The sequence below is a fragment of the Dendropsophus ebraccatus genome, chromosome 5 (assembly GCF_027789765.1).
Source record: "Dendropsophus ebraccatus isolate aDenEbr1 chromosome 5, aDenEbr1.pat, whole genome shotgun sequence".
Classification (NCBI taxonomy): domain Eukaryota; kingdom Metazoa; phylum Chordata; class Amphibia; order Anura; family Hylidae; genus Dendropsophus; species Dendropsophus ebraccatus.
The window spans coordinates 7,478,277-7,503,052 of NC_091458.1; the positions used below are offsets into that span (position 1 = coordinate 7,478,277).

Sequence of the window (24,776 nt, forward strand, 5' to 3'; positions counted from 1 at the left end):
TTCTGAGGAGACAGGAGGAATAAAGAAGCGGCAGCCGTCAGACATCATTGAGGAACACGTTTAATCTACAGTCGGGAAGTAAAAAAGGTAAAAGAAGAAGGGGCTGAAGGCGAGGAGTGAGAATCTTACACTGATTTATTACACGGCCATCGCTCATCCGAACCCTCAGCTGTTAACCCTGTGTTATCCGCACAATGGAGGAAGCCATACTGCCCAGTCACAACTCGCATCACCTGGATCCGCAATATGGCCGCCTGCACTGCAAGTGGTTGTGGTCTACACAGTGTGTATGTGCTGGGAGAAGTATGGGATGATGGGAAGTGTATAGGAGCGTCTCCCTATATGACCCGGTAACCCCTTAGTGACTATAGAGGACCTGTGTGGTGCACAGACTGACGACATCACGTCGTGTACCATAAACTTAAGTCCGTTACCTTTGCCGAAAACTAACAACTGTGGCAGAGTGGAGAAGAAAGGGTTAAATAATAAGCTGATAATGTCGCAGTCAGGATCTGATAACACCCGTCAGTAAGGCGGGCGTCCCAGAGACAACGCGGGAGTCAGTGCCAGTGTATGGTGGGGGAGGGGTGATGGGACAGAAGATTGGGGGGGGGAGGGGGGTGGGTGTAGACGCTCTACGGAATCCCAAACTGTACAACCAGATCCTCCTTGGCGTCCACGCGGATCTGTGAAAGTGCACTGAAGGCGTAAGCTGCTATCTTTGAAACCTAAACAACACAAGAGAAATGGAGAAAAGCAGTCAGTGTGGAACAAAGACGCAGCCGGATAAGAGAGCAGCCATGTCTGATAGACGTCATGTGACCCCAAGTACTATAGGAACATACCACCCACCCGAATACAGAACCTCCCCTCCTCCGCCACCACGAGGATGGGAGCTACAGCCCGTGTACACAGGAGAGGTCACAGGTCACCCCCTCATTACCTGCTGTATGTCTGCATAGGGGACCGGGTCGCTGGCGAGTATTTGGTGAGGCTGGGCAGTGAGCGAGGGCAGGGGGGGCACCTTCCTCCAGTGCGTCAGGTTACTGCTGAGTTTCGCTAGTTTTGTGCTGAAGAGAAACAAAGGAGGAGAGAAGCGTCATGAGAAGGAGATGAGACCGCCGATCCCAGGAGGGCAGGGGCAACAATACTAAGCAGATCCCCCCCAACGATGTAAACCCTAAAAGTAGAGGGGAGAGACACCCACCTATACAGAGGCTGCGTACAGATACTGAGTACAGGAGTATATAGACTAGGGTCCTAATACTGTACAGAGGCTGCGTACAGATACAGAGTACAGGAGTATATAGACCAGGGTCCTAATACTATACAGAGGCTGGGTACAGATACAGAGTACAGGAGTATATAGACCAGGGTCCTAATACTATACAGAGGCTGCGTACAGATACAGAGTACAGGAGTATATAGACTAGGGTCCTAATACTATACAGAGGCTGCGTACAGGAGTATATAGACCAGGGTCCTAATACTATACAGAGGCTGCGTACAGATACAGAGTATATAGACCAGGGTCCTAATACTATACAGAGGCTGTGTACAGATACAGAGTACAGGAGTATATAGACCAGGGTCCTAATACTATACAGAGGCTGGGTACAGATACTGAGTACAGAGTATATAGCACAGGGTCCTAATACTATACAGAGGCTGGGTACAGATACTGAGTACAGGAGTATATAGACCAGGGTCCTAATACTATACAGAGGCTGCGTACAGATTCTGAGTACAGAGTATATAGACCAGGGTCCTAATACTATACAGAGGCTGCGTACAGATACTGAGTACAGGAGTATATAGACCAGGGTCCTAATACTATACAGAGGCTGCGTACAGATACTGAGTACAGGAGTATATAGACTAGGGTCCTAATACTGTACAGAGGCTGCGTACAGATACTGAGTACAGAGTATATAGACCAGGGTCCTAATACTATACAGAGGCTGCGTACAGATACTGAGTACAGAGTATATAGCACAGGGTCCTAATACTGTACAGAGGCTGCGTACAGATACTGAGTACAGAGTATATAGACTAGGGACTTTATACTATACAGAGGCTGCGTACAGATACTGAGTACAGGAGTATATAGACCAGGGTCCTAATACTATACAGAGGCTGCGTACAGATACTGAGTACAGGAGTATACAGACTAGGGTCCTAATACTATACAGAGGCTGCGTACAGATACTGAGTACAGGAGTATATAGACTAGGGTCCTAATACTATACAGAGGCTGCGTACAGATACAGAGTATATAGACCAGGGTCCTAATACTATACAGAGGCTGGGTAATGATACTGAGTACAGAGTATATAGCACAGGGTCCTAATACTATACAGAGGCTGGGTACAGATACTGAGTACAGAGTATATAGCACAGGGTCCTAATACTATACAGAGGCTGGGTACAGATACTGAGTACAGGAGTATATAGACCAGGGTCCTAATACTATACAGAGGCTGCGTACAGATACTGAGTACAGGAGTACATAGACCAGGGTCCTAATACTATACAGAGGCTGCGTACAGATACTGAGTACAGGAGTACATAGACCAGGGTCCTAATACTATACAGAGGCTTCAGTCACATACCAGTCTGTATACAGAGAGTACTGCCCCACTAAAACATACGGTAGAAGAGTATATAGTGTCCATATACTGGGGTCCCTATACCATAAGGTCACAGAGCGCTCCTGCATGGAGTCCTTACCTATACTGTCTGGCCCGGTCCATACATTCATGCTGCTCCATCCCCTGGGACTCCACAGCTGATACATCTATAATGTTCCTGCACATAAGAGAGAAGTGTTAGTAATAAGTATCTGCCCCCTACAGCAGAGGCGCAGTACTGCAGGCATGCCCCCCCCTCACTTACTGCGCCGTCCTGGCCAGGATACGTGACAGCAGGGCCTGCTCATCCGTCCGGGCAGACGGGTTGTTTGTAGAGTTGGGCTCCGATCCATTTGGGGTCCTGTTGGGAAGGGTCTCGTTGGGGGGTAACAAATGCTGCCTCTCACCCTGGTCCTGGGGGGAAAACAGAGGAGAATATCAGGGTTCTGCGACAGCCGGACGTCATCCTCCAGGGCCCCCCCTGCTCTTCTGGACTGGGTGAACCGTCTGACTGTATAGGGATGGGGAATCTTTGGCCTTCCATCTGTTGCACAACTACAACTCCCACCAACCTCAGGCTGTCCAGACATGATGGGAACTGTAGTTGTGCAAGGTTCCCCGGCTTTGGTCTAAATCTATGGCCTTTAGGGTCCCTGATGGGGAGACAGACTGTAGACGTCACTGACCGCCGCGGGAGGACACGCGGGAGGACACACGGGAACGCCGCGGGAGGACACACGGGAACGCCGCGGGAGGACACACGGGAACGCCGCGGGAGGACACACGGGAACGCCGCGGGAGGACACACGGGAACGCCGCGGGAGGACACACGGGAACGCCGCGGGAGGACACACGGGAACGCCGCGGGAGGACACACGGGAACGCCGCGGGAGGACACACGGGAGGTGAGAAATGAATTCCGTACCTTCATCTTTTTACTATTTTTCGATGAAAGGGATTATTAACCAAAATGTTTTTCTTTCAGTTCAACTGGTGCCAGAAAGTTAGAGATATTTGTAATTTATTTCTATTAAAAAAATCTCCAGTCTTCCAGTACTTATCAGCTGCTGCATGTCCTGCAGAAAGTGATGTATTCTCTCCAGTCTGACACAGTACCCTCTGCTGCCACCTCTGTCCATGTCAGGAACTGTCCAGAGCAGGAGAGGTTTTCTATGGGGATTTGCTGCTGCTCTGGACAGTTCCTGACATGGACAGAGGTGGCAGCAGAGAGCACTGTGTCAGACTGGAGAGAATACATCACTTTCTGTGGGACATACAGCAGCTGATAAGTACTGGAACGCTAGAGATGATTTAATAGAAGTGAATTACAAATCTGTATAGCTGTTTGAAACCAGTTGATTGAAGAAAAAAAAAAAGGCAAACAAACCCTTTAAAGCGCTTGTTTGTTTTTTTACACTTTTTTTTTTTTTTTAAACTATGACCTCTTGTGCAGAACTGTGAGGTATAGCAGGGTGCTGCATTCTGGGTATAGGAGGGTATTACCTAAGCCCAGAGGACAGGAGGAGTGCCCCCACCCTTATACCCACCTGGAACCCACGCCATCTATAGGGGTAACGGGGCATTGTTATCTCTGATCCCGGCCGCTGTCCGTCCCAGGAGCCCCTGCCCCCACCCCACCTGGATACCACCCCATCTATAGGGGTAACAGGGCAGGGTTATCTCTGATCCCGGCCGCTGTCCATCCCAGGAGCCCCTGCCCCCACCCCACCTGGATACCACCCCATCTATAGGGCTAACGGGGCAGAGTTATCTCTGATCCCGGCCGCTGACCATCCCAGGAGCCCCTGCCCCCACCTGGATACCATGCCATCTATAGGGGTAATGGGGCAGAGTTATCTCGGATCCCGGCAGCTGTCCGTCCCAGGAGCCCCTGCCCCCACCCCACCTGGATACCACGCCATCTATAGGGGTAAAGGGTCAGAGTTATCTGATCCCGGCCGCTGTCCATCCCAGGAGCCCCTGCCCCCACCTGGATACCACGCCATCTATAGGGGTAATGGGGCATTGTTATCTCTGATCCCGGCCGCTGTCCCTCCCAGGAGCCCCTGCCCCCACCTGGATACCACGCCATCTATAGGGGTAATGGGGCAGAGTTATCTCTGATCCCGGCCGCTGTCCATCCCAGGAGCCCCCACCCCACCTGGATACCACGCCATCTATAGGGGTAATGGGGCAGAGTTATCTCTGATCCCGGCCGCTGTCCCTCCCAGGAGCCCCTGCCCCCACCTGGATACCATGCCATCTATAGGGGTAAAGGGGCAGAGTTATCTCTGATCCCAGCCGCTGACCATCCCAGGAGCCCCTGCCCCCACACAGGGAGACCCCTCTAGCACCACATCTCAGCAGGACCATAGGCGGCGCACAGCTGGGGTTGCGTATCAGTGATCCTGAGCATTGTGGCTGCATCCATAGATAGGAGCAGCATGGGAGTCCAGGGGGAGGGTCATAGCAGGTCATGTGACTGAGGGAGGAGCCTGTTGCGGCTCTCGGACAGTGACCTGACTGCAGGGAAACTTACAGAGAAGTTATCACAGAGTCTGGGGGCCCCGCCAGTCACATGACCTCCCCCAACTCCTGCACCAGTGCCGTGCCCTATACCGGTGTCCGGTGGTGCCCGACCGGCCGGCCCCGCACTCACCCCCTTGCCACTGTCCGACTCCCCGCTGTAGCAGCAGCCCATGTCCGCTCGGGGCAGCTCGGTGAGACCAACAACTCTTCTCTCTCACATGACCACAGGAAGCCGCGCCAGCCGTCCGCACTTCCGCTTCCGGAATACGCGCGTCATGTGACCGGTCGCCATGGAGACTGGGACCAATCACTGTGCGCGTCGCTCGTGGGGGGGCTGCTGAAGACACTGATTAACCATTGGCCTGCCGGGACGATGTATCAACGGGAAAGCCGACCTGAAGGGGAGGGGCTACGGAGAGCAGCCAATCAAAACACGAACCAGGACAAGGAGAGGAGGAATTATTCTAAGGAGCTGGCAGCCAATCGCATAGCAGCTCTCATTTCCTGCCCAGCGCTGGGTTATGAACGGTGGCCGCTGATTGGTTGTTATGGTAACAGCGGCTGTGTGTTATACTGGGGGCCGGTATGTGGTTATACCGCACGGGTCACACGGTTATACCGCACGGGTCACACGGTTATACCACACAGGTCACACGGTTATACCGTACGGGTCACACGGTTATACCGAGCAAGTCACATCGTTATACCACACAGGTCAATTAGTTATACCGAACTGGTCACATGGTTATACGGCACAGGTCACACGGTTATACCGAGCAGGTCGCACGGTTATACCACACAGGTCACACGGTTATACTGCACGGGTTACACGGTTATACCACACAGGTCACACGGTTATACCACACAGGTCACACGGTTATACCGCACAGGTCACACGGTTACACCGCACGGGTCAGTTAGTTATACCGCACGGGTCACATGGTTATACCGCACGGGTCACACGGTTATACCGCACGGGTCACACGGTTATACTGTACAAGTCACATCGTTATACCGCACAGGTCACATGGTCATACCGCATAGGTCACATGGTTATACCACACAGGTCACACGGTTATACCGCACAGGTCACACGGTTATACCGCACAGGTCACACGGTTATACTGTACAAGTCACATCGTTATACCGCACAGGTCAGTTAGTTATACCGAACAGGTCGCACAGTTATACCGCACAGGTCACACGGTTATACCACACAGGTAGCACAGTTATACTGCACAGGTCACACGGTTATACCACACATGTCACATGGTTATAACGCATAGGTCACACGGTTATAGCGCACAGGTCACATGGTTATACCGCATAGGTCACATGGTTATACTGCACAGGTCACATGGTTATAGCGCACAGGTCACATGGTTATTCCGCACAGGTCACATGGTTATACTGCATAGGTCACATGGTCATACCACACAGGTCACATGGTCATACCGCACAGGTCAATTCATTTGTTATATATTTTTTGCATTTATTTTTGTATTTGCATTTTGTGTGGCGATCTTCCCGTACACCGCCACTGCTCCTGTGTCACCTCCAGGAGGACTGCGCCTGCTCCTCACCCTGGTCCCTCAGTCCTCCTGTATCTAATCCGCCCCTGTGCAATACAGTCTACTGATCTCTGTATCTCATCCTCCCCTGTGTCATACACTCCCCCTACTTGCTGTGTATCTCTTCCTCTCCTCTGTGATACACCCCATGGTTGCTGTGCTGTGTATCTCATCCTGTCTGTGTGATACACTCTCCTGGTGGCTGTGTATCTCATCCTGTCTGTGTGATACACTCTCGAGGTTGCAGTGCTGTGTATCTCATCCTGTCTGTGTGATACACTCTCCTGGTGGCTGTGTATCTCATCCTGTCTGTGTGATACACTCTCCTGGTGGCGGTGTATCTCATCCTGTCTGTGTGATACACTCTCCTGGTGGCGGTGTATCTCATCCTGTCTGTGTGATACACTCTCCTGGTGGCTGTGTATCTCATCCTGTCTGTGTGTTACACTCTCCTGGTGGCTGTATATCTCATCCTGTCTGTGTGATACACTCTCCTGGTGGCTGTGTATCTCATCCTGTCTGTGTGATACACTCTCCTGGTGGCTGTGTATCTCATCCTGTCTGTGTGATACACTCTCCTGGTGGCTGTGTATCTCATCCTGTCTGTGTGATACACTCTCCTGGTGGCTGTATATCTCATCCTGTCTGTGTGATACACTCTCCTGGTGGCTGTGTATCTCATCCTGTCTGTGTGATACACTCTCCTGGTGGCTGTGTATCTCATCCTGTCTGTGTGATACACTCTCCTGGTGGCTGTGTATCTCATCCTGTCTGTGTGATACACTCTCCTGGTGGCTGTGTATCTCATCCTGTCTGTGTGATACACTCTCATGGTGGCTGTGTATCTCATCCTGTCTGTGTGATACACTCTCCTGGTGGCTGTATATCTCATCCTGTCTGTGTGATACACTCTCATGGTGGCTGTGTATCTCATCCTGTCTGTGTGATACACTCTCCTGGTGGCTGTGTATCTCATCCTGTCTGTGTGATACACTCTCCTGGTGGCTGTGTCTCTCATCCTGTCTGTGTGATACACTCTCCTGGTGGCTGTGTATCTCATCCTGTCTGTGTGATACACTCTCCTGGTGGCTGTGTATCTCATCCTGTCTGTGTGATACACTCTCCTGGTTGCAGTGCTGTGTATCTCATCCTGTCTGTGTGATACACTCTCCTGGTGGCTGTGTCTCTCATCCTGTCTGTGTGATACACTCTCCTGGTGGCTGTGTATCTCATCCTGTCTGTGTGATACACTCTCCTGGTGGCTGTGTATCTCATCCTGTCTGTGTGATACACTCTCCTGGTTGCAGTGCTGTGTATCTCATCCTGTCTGTGTGATACACTCTCCTGGTGGCTGTGTATCTCATCCTGTCTGTGTGATACACTCTCCTGGTGGCTGTGTATCTCATCCTGTCTGTGTGATACACTCTCCTGGTGGCTGTGTATCTCATCCTGTCTGTGTGATACACTCTCCTGGTGGCTGTGTATCTCATCCTGTCTGTGTGATACACTCTCCTGGTTGCAGTGCTGTGTATCTCATCCTGTCTGTGTGATACACTCTCCTGGTGGCTGTGTCTCTCATCCTGTCTGTGTGATACACTCTCCTGGTGGCTGTGTATCTCATCCTGTCTGTGTGATACACTCTCCTGGTGGCTGTGTATCTCATCCTGTCTGTGTGATACACTCTCCTGGTGGCTGTGTATCTCATCCTGTCTGTGTGATACACTCTCCTGGTTGCAGTGCTGTGTATCTCATCCTGTCTGTGTGATACACTCTCCTGGTGGCTGTGTATCTCATCCTGTCTGTGTGATACATTCTCCTGGTGGCTGTGTATCTCATCCTGTCTGTGTGATACACTCTCCTGGTGGCTGTGTATCTCATCCTGTCTGTGTGATACACTCTCCTGGTGGCTGTGTATCTCATCCTGTCTGTGTGATACACTCTCCTGGTGGCTGTGTATCTCATCCTGTCTGTGTGATACACTCTCGTGGTTGCAGTGCTGTGTATCTCATCCTGTCTGTGTGATACACTCTCGTGGTGGCTGTGTATCTCATCCTGTCTGTGTGATACACTCTCCTGGTGGCTGTGTATCTCATCCTGTCTGTGTGATACACTCTCGTGGTGGCTGTGTATCTCATCCTGTCTGTGTGATACACTCTCCTGGTGGCTGTGTATCTCATCCTGTCTGTGTGATACACTCTCCTGGTGGCTGTGTATCTCATCCTGTCTGTGTGATACACTCTCCTGGTGGCTGTGTATCTCATCCTGTCTGTGTATCTCATCCTGTCTGTGTGATACACTCTCCTGGTGTCTGTGTATCTCATCCTGTCTGTGTGATACACTCTCCTGGTGGCTGTGTATCTCATCCTGTCTGTGTGATACACTCTCCTGGTGGCTGTGTATCTCATCCTGTCTGTGTGATACACTCTCGTGGTTGCAGTGCTGTGTATCTCATCCTGTCTGTGTGATACACTCTCCTGGTGGCTGTGTATCTCATCCTGTCTGTGTGATACACTCTCCTGGTGGCTGTGTATCTCATCCTGTCTGTGTGATACACTCTCCTGGTGGCTGTGTATCTCATCCTGTCTGTGTGATACACTCTCCTGGTTGCAGTGCTGTGTATCTCATCCTGTCTGTGTGATACACTCTCCTGGTGGCTGTGTATCTCATCCTGTCTGTGTGATACACTCTCCTGGTGGCTGTGTATCTCATCCTGTCTGTGTGATACACTCTCCTGGTGGCTGTGTATCTCATCCTGTCTGTGTGATACACTCTCCTGGTTGCAGTGCTGTGTATCTCATCCTGTCTGTGTGATACACACTCCTGGTGGCTGTGTATCTCATCCTGTCTGTGTGATACACTCTCCTGGTGGCTGTGTATCTCATCCTGTCTGTGTGATACACTCTCCTGGTGGCTGTGTATCTCATCCTGTCTGTGTGATACACTCTCCTGGTGGCTGTGTATCTCATCCTGTCTGTGTGATACACTCTCCTGGTTGCAGTGCTGTGTATCTCATCCTGTCTGTGTGATACACTCTCCTGGTGGCTGTGTCTCTCATCCTGTCGGTGTGATACACTCTCCTGGTGGCTGTGTATCTCATCCTGTCTGTGTGATACACTCTCCTGGTGGCTGTGTATCTCATCCTGTCTGTGTGATACACTCTCCTGGTTGCAGTGCTGTGTATCTCATCCTGTCTGTGTGATACACTCTCCTGGTGGCTGTGTCTCTCATCCTGTCTGTGTGATACACTCTCCTGGTGGCTGTGTATCTCATCCTGTCTGTGTGATACACTCTCCTGGTGGCTGTGTATCTCATCCTGTCTGTGTGATACACTCTCCTGGTTGCAGTGCTGTGTATCTCATCCTGTCTGTGTGATACACTCTCCTGGTGGCTGTGTATCTCATCCTGTCTGTGTGATACACTCTCCTGGTGGCTGTGTATCTCATCCTGTCTGTGTGATACACTCTCCTGGTGGCTGTGTCTCTCATCCTGTCTGTGTGATACACTCTCCTGGTGGCTGTGTATCTCATCCTGTCTGTGTGATACATTCTCCTGGTGGCTGTGTATCTCATCCTGTCTGTGTGATACACTCTCCTGGTGGCTGTGTATCTCATCCTGTCTGTGTGATACACTCTCCTGGTGGCTGTGTATCTCATCCTGTCTGTGTGATACACTCTCGTGGTTGCAGTGCTGTGTATCTCATCCTGTCTGTGTGATACACTCTCGTGGTGGCTGTGTATCTCATCCTGTCTGTGTGATACACTCTCCTGGTGGCTGTGTATCTCATCCTGTCTGTGTGATACACTCTCCTGGTGGCTGTGTATCTCATCCTGTCTGTGTGATACACTCTCCTGGTGGCTGTGTATCTCATCCTGTCTGTGTGATACACTCTCCTGGTGGCTGTGTATCTCATCCTGTCTGTGTGATACACTCTCCTGGTGGCTGTGTATCTCATCCTGTCTGTGTGATACACTCTCCTGGTGGCTGTGTATCTCATCCTGTCTGTGTGATACACTCTCGTGGTTGCAGTGCTGTGTATCTCATCCTGTCTGTGTGATACACTCTCGTGGTGGCTGTGTATCTCATCCTGTCTGTGTGATACACTCTCCTGGTGGCTGTGTATCTCATCCTGTCTGTGTGATACACTCTCCTGGTGGCTGTGTATCTCATCCTGTCTGTGTGATACACTCTCCTGGTGGCTGTGTATCTCATCCTGTCTGTGTGATACACTCTCCTGGTGGCTGTGTATCTCATCCTGTCTGTGTGATACACTCTCCTGGTTGCAGTGCTGTGTATCTCATCCTGTCTGTGTGATACACTCTCCTGGTGGCTGTGTCTCTCATCCTGTCTGTGTGATACACTCTCCTGGTGGCTGTGTATCTCATCCTGTCTGTGTGATACACTCTCCTGGTGGCTGTGTATCTCATCCTGTCTGTGTGATACACTCTCCTGGTGGCTGTGTATCTCATCCTGTCTGTGTGATACACTCTCCTGGTGGCTGTGTATCTCATCCTGTCTGTGTGATACACTCTCCTGGTGGCTGTGTATCTCATCCTGTCTGTGTGATACACTCTCCTGGTTGCAGTGCTGTGTATCTCATCCTGTCTGTGTGATACACTCTCCTGGTGGCTGTGTATCTCATCCTGTCTGTGTGATACATTCTCCTGGTGGCTGTGTATCTCATCCTGTCTGTGTGATACACTCTCCTGGGGGCTGTGTATCTCATCCTGTCTGTGTGATACACTCTCCTGGTGGCTGTGTATCTCATCCTGTCTGTGTGATACACTCTCCTGGTGGCTGTGTATCTCATCCTGTCTGTGTGATACACTCTCCTGGTGGCTGTGTATCTCATCCTGTCTGTGTGATACACTCTCCTGGTGGCTGTGTATCTCATCCTGTCTGTGTGATACACTCTCCTGGTGGCTGTGTATCTCATCCTGTCTGTGTGATACACTCTCCTGGTGGCTGTGTATCTCATCCTGTCTGTGTGATACACTCTCCTGGGGGCTGTGTATCTCATCCTGTCTGTGTGATACACTCTCCTGGTGGCTGTGTATCTCATCCTGTCTGTGTGATACACTCTCCTGGTGGCTGTGTATCTCATCCTGTCTGTGTGATACACTCTCCTGGTGGCTGTGTATCTCATCCTGTCTGTGTGATACACTCTCCTGGGGTGACCTGGCTGCTTCCAGCACAGTGTGGTGATGGCTGCGATGCTTCCAGGTCCTGACACAGCGGTCACAGAGCGGACACCCTGCCCCCAAACCAGGGTCATGTGATCTTTGGGGGGGGGGACCAGCATACAGTATATATACCACATGAATTATATATACTACACACCACATACACTACATACAGTGTATACACCCCCCCCCCCCCCCCCTCTGCCATGCTGGGAGTAGTAGTCCTGCAGCAGGTGTGTGTGAGGCGACTCCTCTCATTATCTGATTAATCAGTCCACAAACAATGGTGAAACATCCGCCTGGGGTCTGCAGGGTGGGATCAGCTGATCCTGCTGCAGGTGTGCTCGTCACTCAGCGGTCATGTGACCTCATCACCTCTCATGAGAGCTGTGTACTCCGGGGAGATAGAGGGTCTTGGGAGAAGGTAAGAGCTGCAATGTGTGGTCTGGCCTGATATACGGGAGCCCCCATCTGTATACACCCCGGTATGTGACCCCCCATCTGTATACACCCTGGTATGTGACCCCCCATCTGTATACACCCCAGTATGTGACCCCCCCCATCTGTATACACCCTGGTATGTGACCCCCCCCATCTGTATACACCCTGGTATGTAACCCCCCACCATCTGTATACACCCTGGTATGTGACCCCCCCCCCATCTGTATACACCCCGGTATGTGACCCCCCCCATCTGTATACACCCTGGTATGTGAAGACCCCCATCTGTATACACCCTGGTATGTGACCCCCCCCCATCTGTATACACCCCGGTATGTGACCCCCCCCCCCCATCTGTATACACCCCGGTATGTGACCCCCCATCTGTATACACCCTGGTATGTGAACCCCCCCATCTGTATACACCCTGGTATGTGACCCCCCCCCCCCCCATCTGTATACACCCTGGTATGTGACCCCCCCCATCTGTATACACCCCGGTATGTGACCCCCCCCATCTGTATACACCCCGGTATGTGACCCCCCCCATCTGTATACACCCTAGTATGTGAAGACCCCCATCTGTATACACCCTGGTATGTGACCCCCCCATCTGTATACACCCCGGTATGTGACCCCCCCCCATCTGTATACACCCCGGTATGTGACCCCCCATCTGTATACACCCGGTATGTGACCCCCCCCATCTGTATACACCCTGGTATGTGACCCCCCCCCATCTGTATACACCCTGGTATGTGACCCCCCCCCCCCCCATCTGTATACACCCTGGTATGTGACCCCCCCCCCCCCCCCATCTGTATACACCCTGGTATGTGACCCCCCCCCATCTGTATACACCCTGGTATGTGACCCCCCCATCTGTATACACCCTGGTATGTGACCCCCCCCATCTGTATACACCCTGGTATGTGACCCCCCCCCCATCTGTATACACCCTGGTATGTGACCCCCCCCCCCCCATCTGTATACACCCTGGTATGTGACCCCCCCCCATCTGTATACACCCCGGTATGTGACCCCCCCATCTGTATACACCCCGGTATGTGACCCCCCCATCTGTATACACCCTGGTATGTGACCCCCCCCCATCTTTATACACCCTGGTATGTGACCCCCCATCTGTATACACCCTGGTATGTGACCCCCCCATCTGTATACACCCTGGTATGTGACCCCCCCCCATCTGTATACACCCTGGTATGTGACCCCCCCCATCTGTATACACCCTGGTATGTGACCCCCCCCCATCTGTATACACCCTGGTATGTGACCCCACCCCATCTGTATACACCCCGGTATGTGAAGACCCCCTTGATCTGCACACATGGGGTCGGGGTCCTCTGGACACTTTATGACTTCCTGTCGTCTCTTTCTTTCTCTGAACATTTAGGACACTTTTAAGTTTATTGCTGACAGATCGGGGGAGGGGGGGTGACATAATCAATGGCTGTGTGTGTGTGTGTATATATATATATATATATATATATATATATATATATATATATATATATATATATATATATATATATATAATATAATGATAGGTCACACAACGCCCTGCCAGACTATGTACTGCCTCTATACTCATCCTGATACCAGCAGAATAGTGAGTGCAGCTCTGGAGGATGAGACAGGATGTAACAGCAGAATATAGTGAGTGCAGCTCTGGAGGATGAGATCTGATGTAACAGCAGAATAGTGAGTGCAGCTCTGGAGGATAAGACATGATGTAACAGCAGAATAGTGAGTGCAGCTCTGAAGGATGAGACCTGATGTAACAGTAGAATAGTGAGTGCAGCTCTGGAGGATAAGACATGATGTAACAGCAGAATAGTGAGTGCAGCTCTGGAGGATGAGACCTGATGTAACAGCAGAATAGCGAGTTCTCCTGTGTTCTGGTCGGGATAAAGCAGTGCGGTGTATGCTGCTCCCTCTAGTGGCCATTGTTTCAGCTCTCAGTATTATACAGTATTATACATTGTGTGTGTGTGTGTATATAATATATATATATAATATATATATATATATATATATATATATATATATATATATATATATATATATAATATGTATTCTCACATGTTCACTGCAGTTGTCTCTTCTTCCCAGCTCACAGAGGATCACTGCAGTTTATGAAGGACGCAGTATAATCGGGGAGGTCTCTTATGCTTGGACTTGTAGTTCCTCTTCTCTCTGATGTCAGTAATAGGTAATGGTGCGGGCAGTGACATGGTGTAATGGTGCGGGCAGTGACATGGTGTAATGGTGCGGGCAGTGACATGGTGTAATGGTGCGGGCAGTGACATGGTGTAATGGTGCGGGCAGTGACATGGTGTATTGGTGTGGGCAGTGACATGGTGTATTGGTGTGGGCAGTGACATGGTGTAATGGTGTGGGCAGTGACATGGTGATGGTGTAATGGTACGGGCAGTGACATGGTGTATTGGTGTGGGCAGTGACATGGTGTAATGGTGTGGGCAGTGACATGGTGTAATGGTTTGGGCAGTGACATGGTGTATTGGTGTGGGCAGTGACATGGTGTATTGGTGCGGGCAGTGACATGGTGTAATGGTGCGGGCAGTGACATGGTGTATTGGTGCGGGCAGTGACATGGTGTATTGGTGCGGGCAGTGACATGGTGTAATGGTGCGGGCAGTGACATGGTGTATTGGTGCGGGCAGTGACATGGTGTATTGGTGCGGGCAGTGACATGGTGTAATGGTGCGGGCAGTGACATGGTGTATTGGTGCGGGCAGTGACATGGTGTATTGGTGCGGGCAGTGACATGGTGTAATGGTGCGGGCAGTGACATGGTGTAATGGTGCGGGCAGTGACATGGTGTATTGGTGCGGGCAGTGACATGGTGTAATGGTGCGGGCAGTGACATGGTGTATTGGTGCGGGCAGTGACATGGTGTATTGGTGCGGGCAGTGACATGGTGTAATGGTGCGGGCAGTGACATGGTGTAATGGTGCGGGCAGTGACATGGTGTAATGGTGCGGGCAGTGACATGGTGTATTGGTGCGGGCAGTGACATGGTGTAATGGTGCGGGCAGTGACATGGTGTAATGGTGCGGGCAGTGACATGGTGTAATGGTGCGGGCAGTGACATGGTGTATTGGTGCGGGCAGTGACATGGTGTAATGGTGCGGGCAGTGACATGGTGTAATGGTGCGGGCAGTGACATGGTGTAATGGTGCGGGCAGTGACATGGTGTAATGGTGCGGGCAGTGACATGGTGTAATGGTGCGGGCAGTGACATGGTGTAATGGTGCGGGCAGTGACATGGTGTAATGGTGCGGGCAGTGACATGGTGTAATGGTGCGGGCAGTGACATGGTGTAATGGTGCGGGCAGTGACATGGTGTAATGGTGCGGGCAGTGACATGGTGTAATGGTGCGGGCAGTGACATGGTGTAATGGTGCGGGCAGTGACATGGTGTAATGGTGCGGGCAGTGACATGGTGTAATGGTGCGGGCAGTGACATGGTGTATTGGTGTGGGCAGTGACATGGTGTATTGGTGTGGGCAGTGACATGGTGTAATGGTGTGGGCAGTGACATGGTGATGGTGTAATGGTACGGGCAGTGACATGGTGTATTGGTGTGGGCAGTGACATGGTGTAATGGTGTGGGCAGTGACATGGTGTAATGGTTTGGGCAGTGACATGGTGTATTGGTGTGGGCAGTGACATGGTGTATTAGTGGGGGCCGTGTAATGGTGCGGGCAGTGACATGGTGTATTGGTGCGGGCAGTGACATGGTGTATTGGTGTGGGCAGTGACATGGTGTATTGGTGCGGGCAGTGACATGGTGTATTGGTGCGGGCAGTGACATGGTGTATTGGTGTGGGCAGTGACATGGTGTATTGAGGCGGGCAGTGACATGGTGTATTGGTGTGGGCAGTGACATGGTGTATTGGTGCGGGCAGTGACATGGTGTATTGGTGTGGGCAGTGACATGGTGTATTAGTGGGGGCCGTGTAATGGTGCGGGCAGTGACATGGTGTATTGGTGCGGGCAGTGACATGGTGTATTGGTGTGGGCAGTGACATGGTGTATTGGTGCGGGCAGTGACATGGTGTATTGGTGCGGGCAGTGACATGGTGTATTGGTGTGGGCAGTGACATGGTGTATTGAGGCGGGCAGTGACATGGTGTATTGGTGTGGGCAGTGACATGGTGTATTGGTGCGGGCAGTGACATGGTGTATTGGTGTGGGCAGTGACATGGTGTATTAGTGGGGGCCGTGTAATGGTGCGGGCCGTGTAAGTTGAGAGGTAACAGCTGGTGATCTGCCCTATCACATTTCCCATGTAGCCTGGGGCGGTCTCCTGCCCCCTCTGTCCTCACAGCAGTTGCTCGCTCCCTGCACTGAGTGCCAGCAGGAGGGGCCGCTGCTGCCCCCATCCCAGCTGCTGCCCTGCAGGCCATGGGGGACGAGTCTGCAGAATAAGGTTATAGATTTACTGGTCCCCATATAACGCTGATTATGGGGACTGTGAGCCCACTACACACCAGGGCTGGAGGTGTCCTCCATAATCTGATCCCACCAGACAGCAGCCATTCCTGCCCTCCCCCCAGCTTTACTGTGTCAGCTGTTGTTGCCCTCACCCAGTTTTCCTGGGCCGACCGTTCCTACCCTCACCTAGCTTTCCCATGTCAGTCTTTCCTGCCCTCACCCAGCTTGCCCGGCCGTTCCTGCCCTCCCCCCGCTTTACCAGGTTGGTCGTCCCTGCCCTCACCCAGCTTTCCTATGTGGGTCATTCCTGCCCTCACCCAGCTTTCCCGGGCCGTCCATTCCTGCCCTCACCCAGCTTTCCCGGGCCGTCCATTCCTGCCCTCACCCAGCTTTCCCGGGCCGTCCGTTCCTGCCCTCACCCAGCTTTCCCAGGCCTGCCTTTCCTGCCCTCACCCAGCTTTCCCGGGCCGGCCGTTCCTGCCCTCACCCAGCTTTCCCGGGCCTGCCGTTGCTGCCCTCGCCCAGCTTTCCCGGGCCTGCCTCTTCTGCCCTCGCCCAGCTTTCCCGGGCCTGCCTTTCCTGCCCTCACCCAGCTTTCCCGGGCCTGCCTTTCCTGCCCTCACCCAGCTTTCCCGGGCCTGCCTTTCCTGCCCTCACCCAGCTTTCCCGGGCCTGCCTTTCCTGCCCTCACCCAGCTTTCCCGGGCCGGCCGTTCCTGCCCTCACCCAGCTTTCCCGGGCCGGCCGTTCCTGCCCTCACCCAGCTTTCCCGGGCCGGCCGTTCCTGCCCTCACCCAGCTTTCCCGGGCCTGCCTTTCCTGCCCTCACCCAGCTTTCCTGGGCTGGCGCCATCTCCACATCAGACACTCTGCGTGCAGGTTCTTGTCCCGATTCAGTTGCCAGAGAGTTTGTCAAGGTGAAGAATTTATATAAAATGAAGCCGTGTTCCCGCCGCCACGCCTGAGACTTTTATGACACTAATCTCAGGTTTATTGTGTGCGCTGCCTGAGGGCGAAACCCGCGCTCCAGAGCCGCCGCTACATCGCTCAGCAATTGCCTGCTCCCCCCTATGTAAACTGCAGCTGGAGGGGCGAGAGCCAACACATCTGTGAGCTGCCCCGGCCTGTCCCCACCTGGGGGAGAAGCGTCAGCACAGGGGAGGGACTGCCTCATATCCACACACACAGCCTCAGCTCTGCTACATAGGGCTCAGCCCACCGCCTCATATCCACACACACAGCCTCAGCTCTGCTACATAGGGCTCAGCCCACCGCCTCATATCCACACACACAGCCTCAGCTCTGCTACATAGGGCTCAGCCCACCGCCTCATATCCACACACACAGCCTCAGCTCTGCTACATAGGGCTCAGCCCACTGCCTCATATCCACACACACAGCCTCAGCTCTGCTACATAGGGCTCAGCCCACCGCCTCATATCCACACACACAGCCTCAGCTCTGCTACATAGGGCTAAGCCCACCGCCTCATATCCACACACACAGCCTCAGCTCTGCTACATAGGGCTCAGCCCACCGCCTCATATCCACACACACACAGCCTCAGCTCTGCTACATAGAGGACCACCAAGGGCTCAGCCCACTGCCTCATATCCACACACACAGCCTCAGCTCTGCTACATAGGGGACTGCCGAGGGCTCAGCCCACCGCCTCATATCCACACACACACACACACACACACACACAGCGCCAGCTCTGCTACATAGGGGACTGCCGAGGGCTCAGCCCACTGCCTCATATCCACACACACAGCCTCAGCTCTGCTACATAGGGGACTGCCGAGGGCTCAGCCCACCGCCTCATATCCACACACACAGACTCAGCTCTGCTACATAGGGCTCAGCCCACCACCTCATATCCACACACACAGCCTCAGCTCTGCTACATAGGGCTCAGCCCACTCCTCATATCCACACACACAGCCTCAGCCCTGCTACATAGGGCTCAGCCCACCACCTCATATCCACACACACAGCCTCAGCTCTGCTACATAGGGGACTGCTGAGGGCTCAGCCCACCGCCTCATATCCACACACACAGCCTCAGCTCTGCTACATAGGGCTCAGCCCACCGCCTCATATCCACACACACAGCCTCAGCTCTGCTACATAGGGGACTGCACAGCACTCAGCCCACCGCCTCATATCCAGATACCAGGGAGTGCTGCCTCAGCTCTGCTACATAGGGAATCCGCAGACATCGGGGAGGATCACCATCCAGGTAAGGAGCTGGGGGTTACAGTAGATGGACGCCTTCTCACAGACCTCTGCTCTCTGTCAGTGAATGGAAACGTTCTTTGTCACATCTAAGGTATGAAAACCCGTCCTGACCTCTGACCCAATACTTCTTACTGCTGAGGGTTCGTTACATCTTAGACTTCCTCCTGTGAGGCTCAGGCTTGTAACAAACCGTCAGGACAGGAAAGGTCAGTACTGCTGTGTATACAGGTGGAGGTCGGTACTGCTGTGTATACAGGTAGAGGTCGGTACTGCTGTGTATACAGGTGGAGGTCGGTCTGCACTGATACATTGTGACAACCCCTCAGCTGTGAGGAGTGTAGAGTATGCAGGATTTCAGTCCCTGGATGTTCCCATTCACTGAGCGGAGAGCTGTAAGTGCTGAGGTCGTAGTCACTGCTGCCATATAGTGTAACTGCAGAAGACGGCAGCATCACCCGAGGACAGAGGGATCGGGCGTGTGGCACCTCATTATGGCGGAGCCTTTGTTCTCAGGGCAGAGGGAGAGAGTATGAGAGACTGTAACAAACCCCCTGCTGTGAGAAGTATTAGGGTGGGACACGTATTTAGCCTCCGGGTGCTGCTGATGCTATAGGTGCTGCGGTTGCGGCAGATGCTATAGGTGCTGCAGATATTATAGGTGCTGCAGTTGCTATAGGTGCTGTGGGTGCTGCAGATGCTATAGGTGCTGCGGGTGCTGCAGATGCTATGGGTGCTGCAGATGCTGTGGGTGCTGCAGATGCTGTGGGTGCTGCAGATGCTGTGGGTGCTGCAGATGCTGTGGGTGCTGCAGATGCTGTGGGTGCTGCAGATATTATAGGTGCTGCAGTTGCGGCTGATATTATAGGTGCTGTGGGTGCTGCGGATGCTGTGGGTGCTGCAGATGCTGTGGGTGCTGCAGATGCTGTGGGTGCTGCAGATGCTGTGGGTGCTGCAGATATTATAGGTGCTGCAGTTGCGGCTGATATTATAGGTGCTGTGGGTGCTGCGGATGCTATGGGTGCTGCAGATGCTGTGGGTGCTGCAGATGCTATGGGTGCTGTAGATGCTATAGGTGCTGTGGGTGCTGCAGATGCTATAGGTGATACGGGTTCTATAGGTGCTGTGGGTGCTGCAGATGCTATAGGTGCTGTGGGTGCTGCAGATGCTGTGGGTGCTGCAGATGCTATAGGTGCTGTGGGTGCTGCAGATGCTATAGGTGCTGCTGGAGTGTTGAGGATGTCCGGTGTCAGTCGGACTTGTCAGCAGGCTGGTGGTCAGATATTCTCCTACAATGCAGGAGGACAGGTTTCCTGCATGCAGATCCTGGTGGACAGGTGACACTGAGCAGACACTGAACAAGCAGGGCATGCTGGGGATCCAGCTCTGGATGACTGGATTAGATGTAAAAGGGCACCCGTGTCAGTCCTCACTGTAGTTATAGTGATATCATTCTATTCATGAAGCAGGAAGCTCAGGATGAACAGGTCTGTAGTGGCTTCTAACCTCTCCCTGTATTCCCCTAGGTTTCCCTGTGACCATGAGGGCGGTGATGGCCACCGGGGTCTTGTTGGGGGTCCTCCTGCAGCCGGTTTTGGGATTCCCCTTCATCCTGACACAGCTGAGCACCCGTAAGAGCAGCTGTAAGCCTATCCCGAGCAGTATGACGCTGTGCCACGGGGTGGGCTACAGCGAGATGCGTCTGCCCAACCTGCTGGGCCACGACACCATGAAGGAGGCGCTCCAACAGGCCGGCTCCTGGGTGCCCCTCCTCACCAAGCAGTGCCACACCGACACCAAGAAGTTCCTCTGCTCCCTCTTTGCCCCGGTGTGCCTCAGCGACCTGGAGGAGGCCATCTACCCCTGCCGCTCCCTGTGTGAGGAGGTACGGGACGGCTGCACCCCCGTCATGGCCGCCTTCGGGTTCCCCTGGCCTGAGATGTTCAACTGCTCCCAATTTCCAGAAGGGAATGAGCTGTGTGTGCCCCCTGCTGGTCAGGAGGAGAAGCCCCCAGCAGTGAAAGAAGGTAAGTGTCCGGTCAGGGGATGGGGCCCTGGTGGGGTCAGTACCCCTCCCCAGTCTTCATTGTATCTCTTGTCTGCCTCCAGAGCTGCCGTGCCTGGCCTGCCACAACGGGGGCGACACTGAGAAGGAATTCCTGCAGGATTTCTGCTCCCGCGACTTTGGTGAGTTCTTGTTGTTATTGCTTACAAATAAAGTTTATTGAAACATATTTAAAGGTATACTCTAATCAAGGCCAATCCAGTCCCAGTACAGAATCTGTAAAAGGTCCTGGACTAGTGAACGCAATTACACCCAATAAACCGTCCATTGAGGTGCCAGTCAGGAAGTAAGAGAGCCCCGCCCCCTGGACTTCATGGACATAAGCTACTTCCTGTGTCTGAGAGAGTCATGTGACCATGTCAGCTAGGCTGAGAGGCAACATAGGGGGAGGTGTACATGACAATTATGAATAGAACTGCGCCCTCTAGTTGTCATTCATCAGGATTACATGTACAGGATAGCTGCTGAGCTACTGTATCTAAGCCTGTCATGAGATACTGGCTTCTAAGCCGCTGGTGATACTGGTTATAAAGCTGTTGTATCTAAGGCTGCTTAACGGCTGTATCTAAGTTTAACATGTTTGATACTGTGTGATGTACTCAGTTTCATTATATATAATAGGACTTGCACAGGACTACTACTCCCACCATGTCTCCCCTGTAATGACCCTTGTCTTGTTCCCATCCTCAGCTATGAAGGTGACCATCCGCTCAGTGTCCACCATGGATGGAGACGTCATGGTGATCCCGGAGGTGAGGAGCCGGACGGTGTATAAGGCCAAAGGATGGACTGAGGAGGAGCTGAAGAAGACCGTTCTGTGGCTGAACGATGGTGATAACTGCGTGTGCCAGGACCTGCAGGAGCCCGGGGCCACGGTGCTGGTCATGGGGCACCGGGCGGACGACCGACTTGCTATCTCCTGGGTCAGGAAATGGCAGAAGAGTGACAAGGAAATGAAGAAATTCTCCAGGACTGTGAGGAAGCTCCAGTGTTAGAGGAGGAGGAAGGTGACTCCCATCATGTTCTAGTGTCCAGTCTCAGAGAGTGGACTATGACCCGGCTCTGCGTGCACAGATACCCCAATAATGGATGAGATAGATTGTAACACGCGATATGTGCCTACTTATAAATCCTCATATTACCGCTCTACAGCTCTGCCTGGGTGTGGCCACTATGGGAGGAGCCTGTATATTATCCTGAAGACAGAACACAATGAGAGTTCATATTCCTGTACTATAGCTCCGTGTGGGTGTGGCCACTGTGGGAGGAGCCTGTATATTATCCTGAGCAAAGTACGCAATGAGAGTTCTATATTATACTGAAGACAGAACATCATGAGAGTTTATCATATTCCTGCTCTGAAGCTCTGCGTGGGTGTGAGCACTGTGGGAGGAGCCTGTATATTATCCTGAGCAAAGTACACAATGAGAGTTCCTCATATTCTTGCTCTATAGCTCCGCGTGAGTGTGACCACTGTGGGAGGAGCCTGTATATTATCCTGAGCAAAGTATGCAATGAGAGTTCTATATTATACTGAAGACAGAACACCATGAGAGTTCATCGTACTCCTGCTCTATAGTTCCGTGTGGGTGTGGTCATCGTATTCCTGCTCTATAGTTCCGTGTGGGTGTGGTCATCGTATTCCCGCTCTATAGCTCCGCGTGGGTGTGGTAATCGTATTCCCGCTCTATAGCTCCGCAAGGATGTGGCCACTGTGGGAGGAGCCTGTATATTATCCTGAAGATAACACCATGAGAGTTCATCATATTCCCGCTCTATAGCTCCGCGTGGGTGTGGCCACTGTGGGAGGAGCCTGTATATTATCCTGAAGATAACACCATGAGAGTTCATCATATTGCTGCTCTATAGCTCAGTGTGGGTGTGGTCATCGTATTCCCGCTCTATAGCTCCGCATGGGTGTGGCCACTGTGGGAGGAGCCTGTATATTATCCTGAAGACAGAAAAGCCAACCAGATAGTTTTTGTTTCTCCCTCATTGAGTATTCTATGAGCTACACAGGATAGCGGACTTGGTTTAGTATCTTATATGCTGTAATATTTCATGTTTTTATGTATTATGGTTGGGGAGGAGTTTTACCAAGATTTTATTACATTTCACTGTTCCTTTAAAAAGGAGAAAACATTTTGGGTGTTTGGCTCCTCCCACCGGGGGGGGGGGAGGAGGGGCCTCATGAAATAAGCTTTAAAGGGACTGTATAGTTTGTTAGTTCCCGGTAAGAGACTGCTCTCCCTCTCTGGAGGAGCCGACCCCTCCACACATTACATGGACAGACTTGTAATACTTGTGTTTCTCCAGTGGTGGCGCTGCAGGGATCCATCACAGCTGGATTATGGGACTCTCCATCCCTCCCGCCAGAAGAGCAGAGGGATCTGGGACAGACTGGTTGCTAGGGACAATCTGCCTGACAACCCCTTAGAACTGACTGGTTGTTACCTTGGTAACCAGGCCGGATGACGTCCCTGCTGCCGGATTCATCACATTTTTCCTTCAATAGAAGAAGAGGGTCCGGTCGATGGGGTGGGGGGATGATGGGGGTCGCTGTATGTATCCTGTATATATATATATATATAAAAACCTAATATAAGCCCCAGCCTTCTCCTCACGTCATGTATCTCCAGAGGGACATGTGACTGCTGCTACTTAAAGGGCTTGTCAAGGATCACGCGGTGCCGCTCCGCTGTAGTGCGGAGATTATTCTCTGTCACCCAGCTGTAGTGTGGAGATCACGTGGTGCTGCTCGGCTGGAGATCACGCGGTGCCACTTGGCTGTAATGCGGAGATCACGCGGTGCCGCTCGGCTGTAGCGCGGAGATCACGCGGTGCTGCTCGGCTGTAGCGCGGAGATCACGCGGTGCTGCTCGGCTGTAGTGCGGAGATCACGCGGTGCCGCTCGGCTGTAGTGCGGAGATCACGCCGTGCTGCTCTGCTGTAGTGCGGAGATCACGCCGTGCCGCTCTGCTGTAGTGCGGAGATCACGCCGTGCCGCTCGGCTGTAGTGCGGAGATCACGCCGTGCCGCTCGGCTGTAGTGCGGAGATCACGCCGTGCCGCTCGGCTGTAGTGCGGAGATCACGCCGTGCCGCTCGGCTGTAGTGCGGAGATCACGCCGTGCCGCTCGGCTGTAGTGCGGAGATCACGCCGTGCCGCTCGGCTGTAGTGCGGAGATCACGCCGTGCCGCTCGGCTGTAGTGCGGAGATCACGCCGTGCCGCTCGGCTGTAGTGCGGAGATCACGCCGTGCCGCTCGGCTGTAGTGCGGAGATCACGCAGTGCCGCTCGGCTGTAGTGCGGAGATCACGCCGTGCCGCTCGGCTGTGCTCTAGTACCAGTGCTGGTGGTGACGTGCTCCCTGCTGTACGGTCAGGCTGTACCACAATGTTGCTCTTGTCTTCCACCTCAGGGAAAATTTTCCGTACTCCGGGGGGGTTGTTGGCGCTTGGCTGGAGGTCCCTGCGCCGCTCCTGGGGCTCATTAACCCTCCATGACTGTGTGTCTGTGTGACCAGCTGCAGCCAACAGACCCCCCCCCCCCCCGCCCCTATATTCTGGATATTAATGCAGAACAGATGGTGGCCTGAACAGACGCCGACTGTGATGTCACCGCCGCTCAGACAACACTGGACC

General features: G+C 52.8%; 2 protein-coding genes across 8 annotated transcripts; one reads left to right on the forward strand and one right to left on the reverse strand.

Moving 5' to 3' along the window:
• Positions 1-42: 42 nt before the first annotated feature.
• LAMTOR1 (late endosomal/lysosomal adaptor, MAPK and MTOR activator 1) lies at positions 43-5,436 on the reverse strand. Its single transcript, XM_069969429.1, has 5 exons — positions 5,290-5,436; positions 2,896-3,044; positions 2,731-2,808; positions 944-1,070; positions 43-728 (listed from the first exon to the last, which is right to left on the reverse strand). Exons 1-5 carry the CDS (start codon positions 5,329-5,331, stop codon positions 636-638), a joined length of 489 nt encoding a protein of 162 aa, XP_069825530.1. The 5' UTR covers positions 5,332-5,436; the 3' UTR covers positions 43-635.
• On the forward strand, positions 5,393-23,685 carry LOC138792242 (secreted frizzled-related protein 2-like). 7 transcript variants are annotated; one of them, XM_069969423.1, is made up of 5 exons: positions 5,657-5,710; positions 14,485-14,584; positions 20,596-21,096; positions 21,179-21,256; positions 21,825-23,685. In XM_069969423.1, exons 2-5 carry the CDS (start codon positions 14,572-14,574, stop codon positions 22,127-22,129), a joined length of 897 nt encoding a protein of 298 aa, XP_069825524.1. In that variant the 5' UTR covers positions 5,657-5,710; positions 14,485-14,571; the 3' UTR covers positions 22,130-23,685. The 7 variants fall into 7 exon arrangements, with proteins under 7 accessions (XP_069825523.1, XP_069825524.1, XP_069825527.1 ...); XM_069969426.1 differs by having other exon boundaries at positions 14,485-14,573; XM_069969424.1 differs by lacking the exon at positions 5,657-5,710 and adding an exon at positions 11,815-12,334.
• The last annotated feature ends 1,091 nt before the right edge of the window (positions 23,686-24,776 follow it).

Bases quoted from the DNA above. Each gene is read 5' to 3' on its own strand.
- LAMTOR1 (XM_069969429.1), bottom strand. From the start codon at position 5,331: ATGGGCTGCTGCTACAGCGGGGAGTCGGACAGTGGCAAGGGG. The intron at 2,809-2,895 runs GTAAGTGAGGGG...TCTTATGTGCAG, and splicing joins ATCCTGGCCAGGACGGCGCA to GAACATTATAGATGTATCAG. The intron at 1,071-2,730 runs GTAAGGACTCCA...GTTTCTCTTCAG, and splicing joins GACCGGGCCAGACAGTATAG to CACAAAACTAGCGAAACTCA.
- LOC138792242 (XM_069969422.1), top strand. From the start codon at position 5,533: ATGTATCAACGGGAAAGCCGACCTGAAGGGGAGGGGCTACGGAGAGCA. The intron at 21,097-21,178 runs GTAAGTGTCCGG...GTCTGCCTCCAG, and splicing joins GCCCCCAGCAGTGAAAGAAG to AGCTGCCGTGCCTGGCCTGC. The intron at 21,257-21,824 runs GTGAGTTCTTGT...TCCCATCCTCAG, and splicing joins TTTCTGCTCCCGCGACTTTG to CTATGAAGGTGACCATCCGC.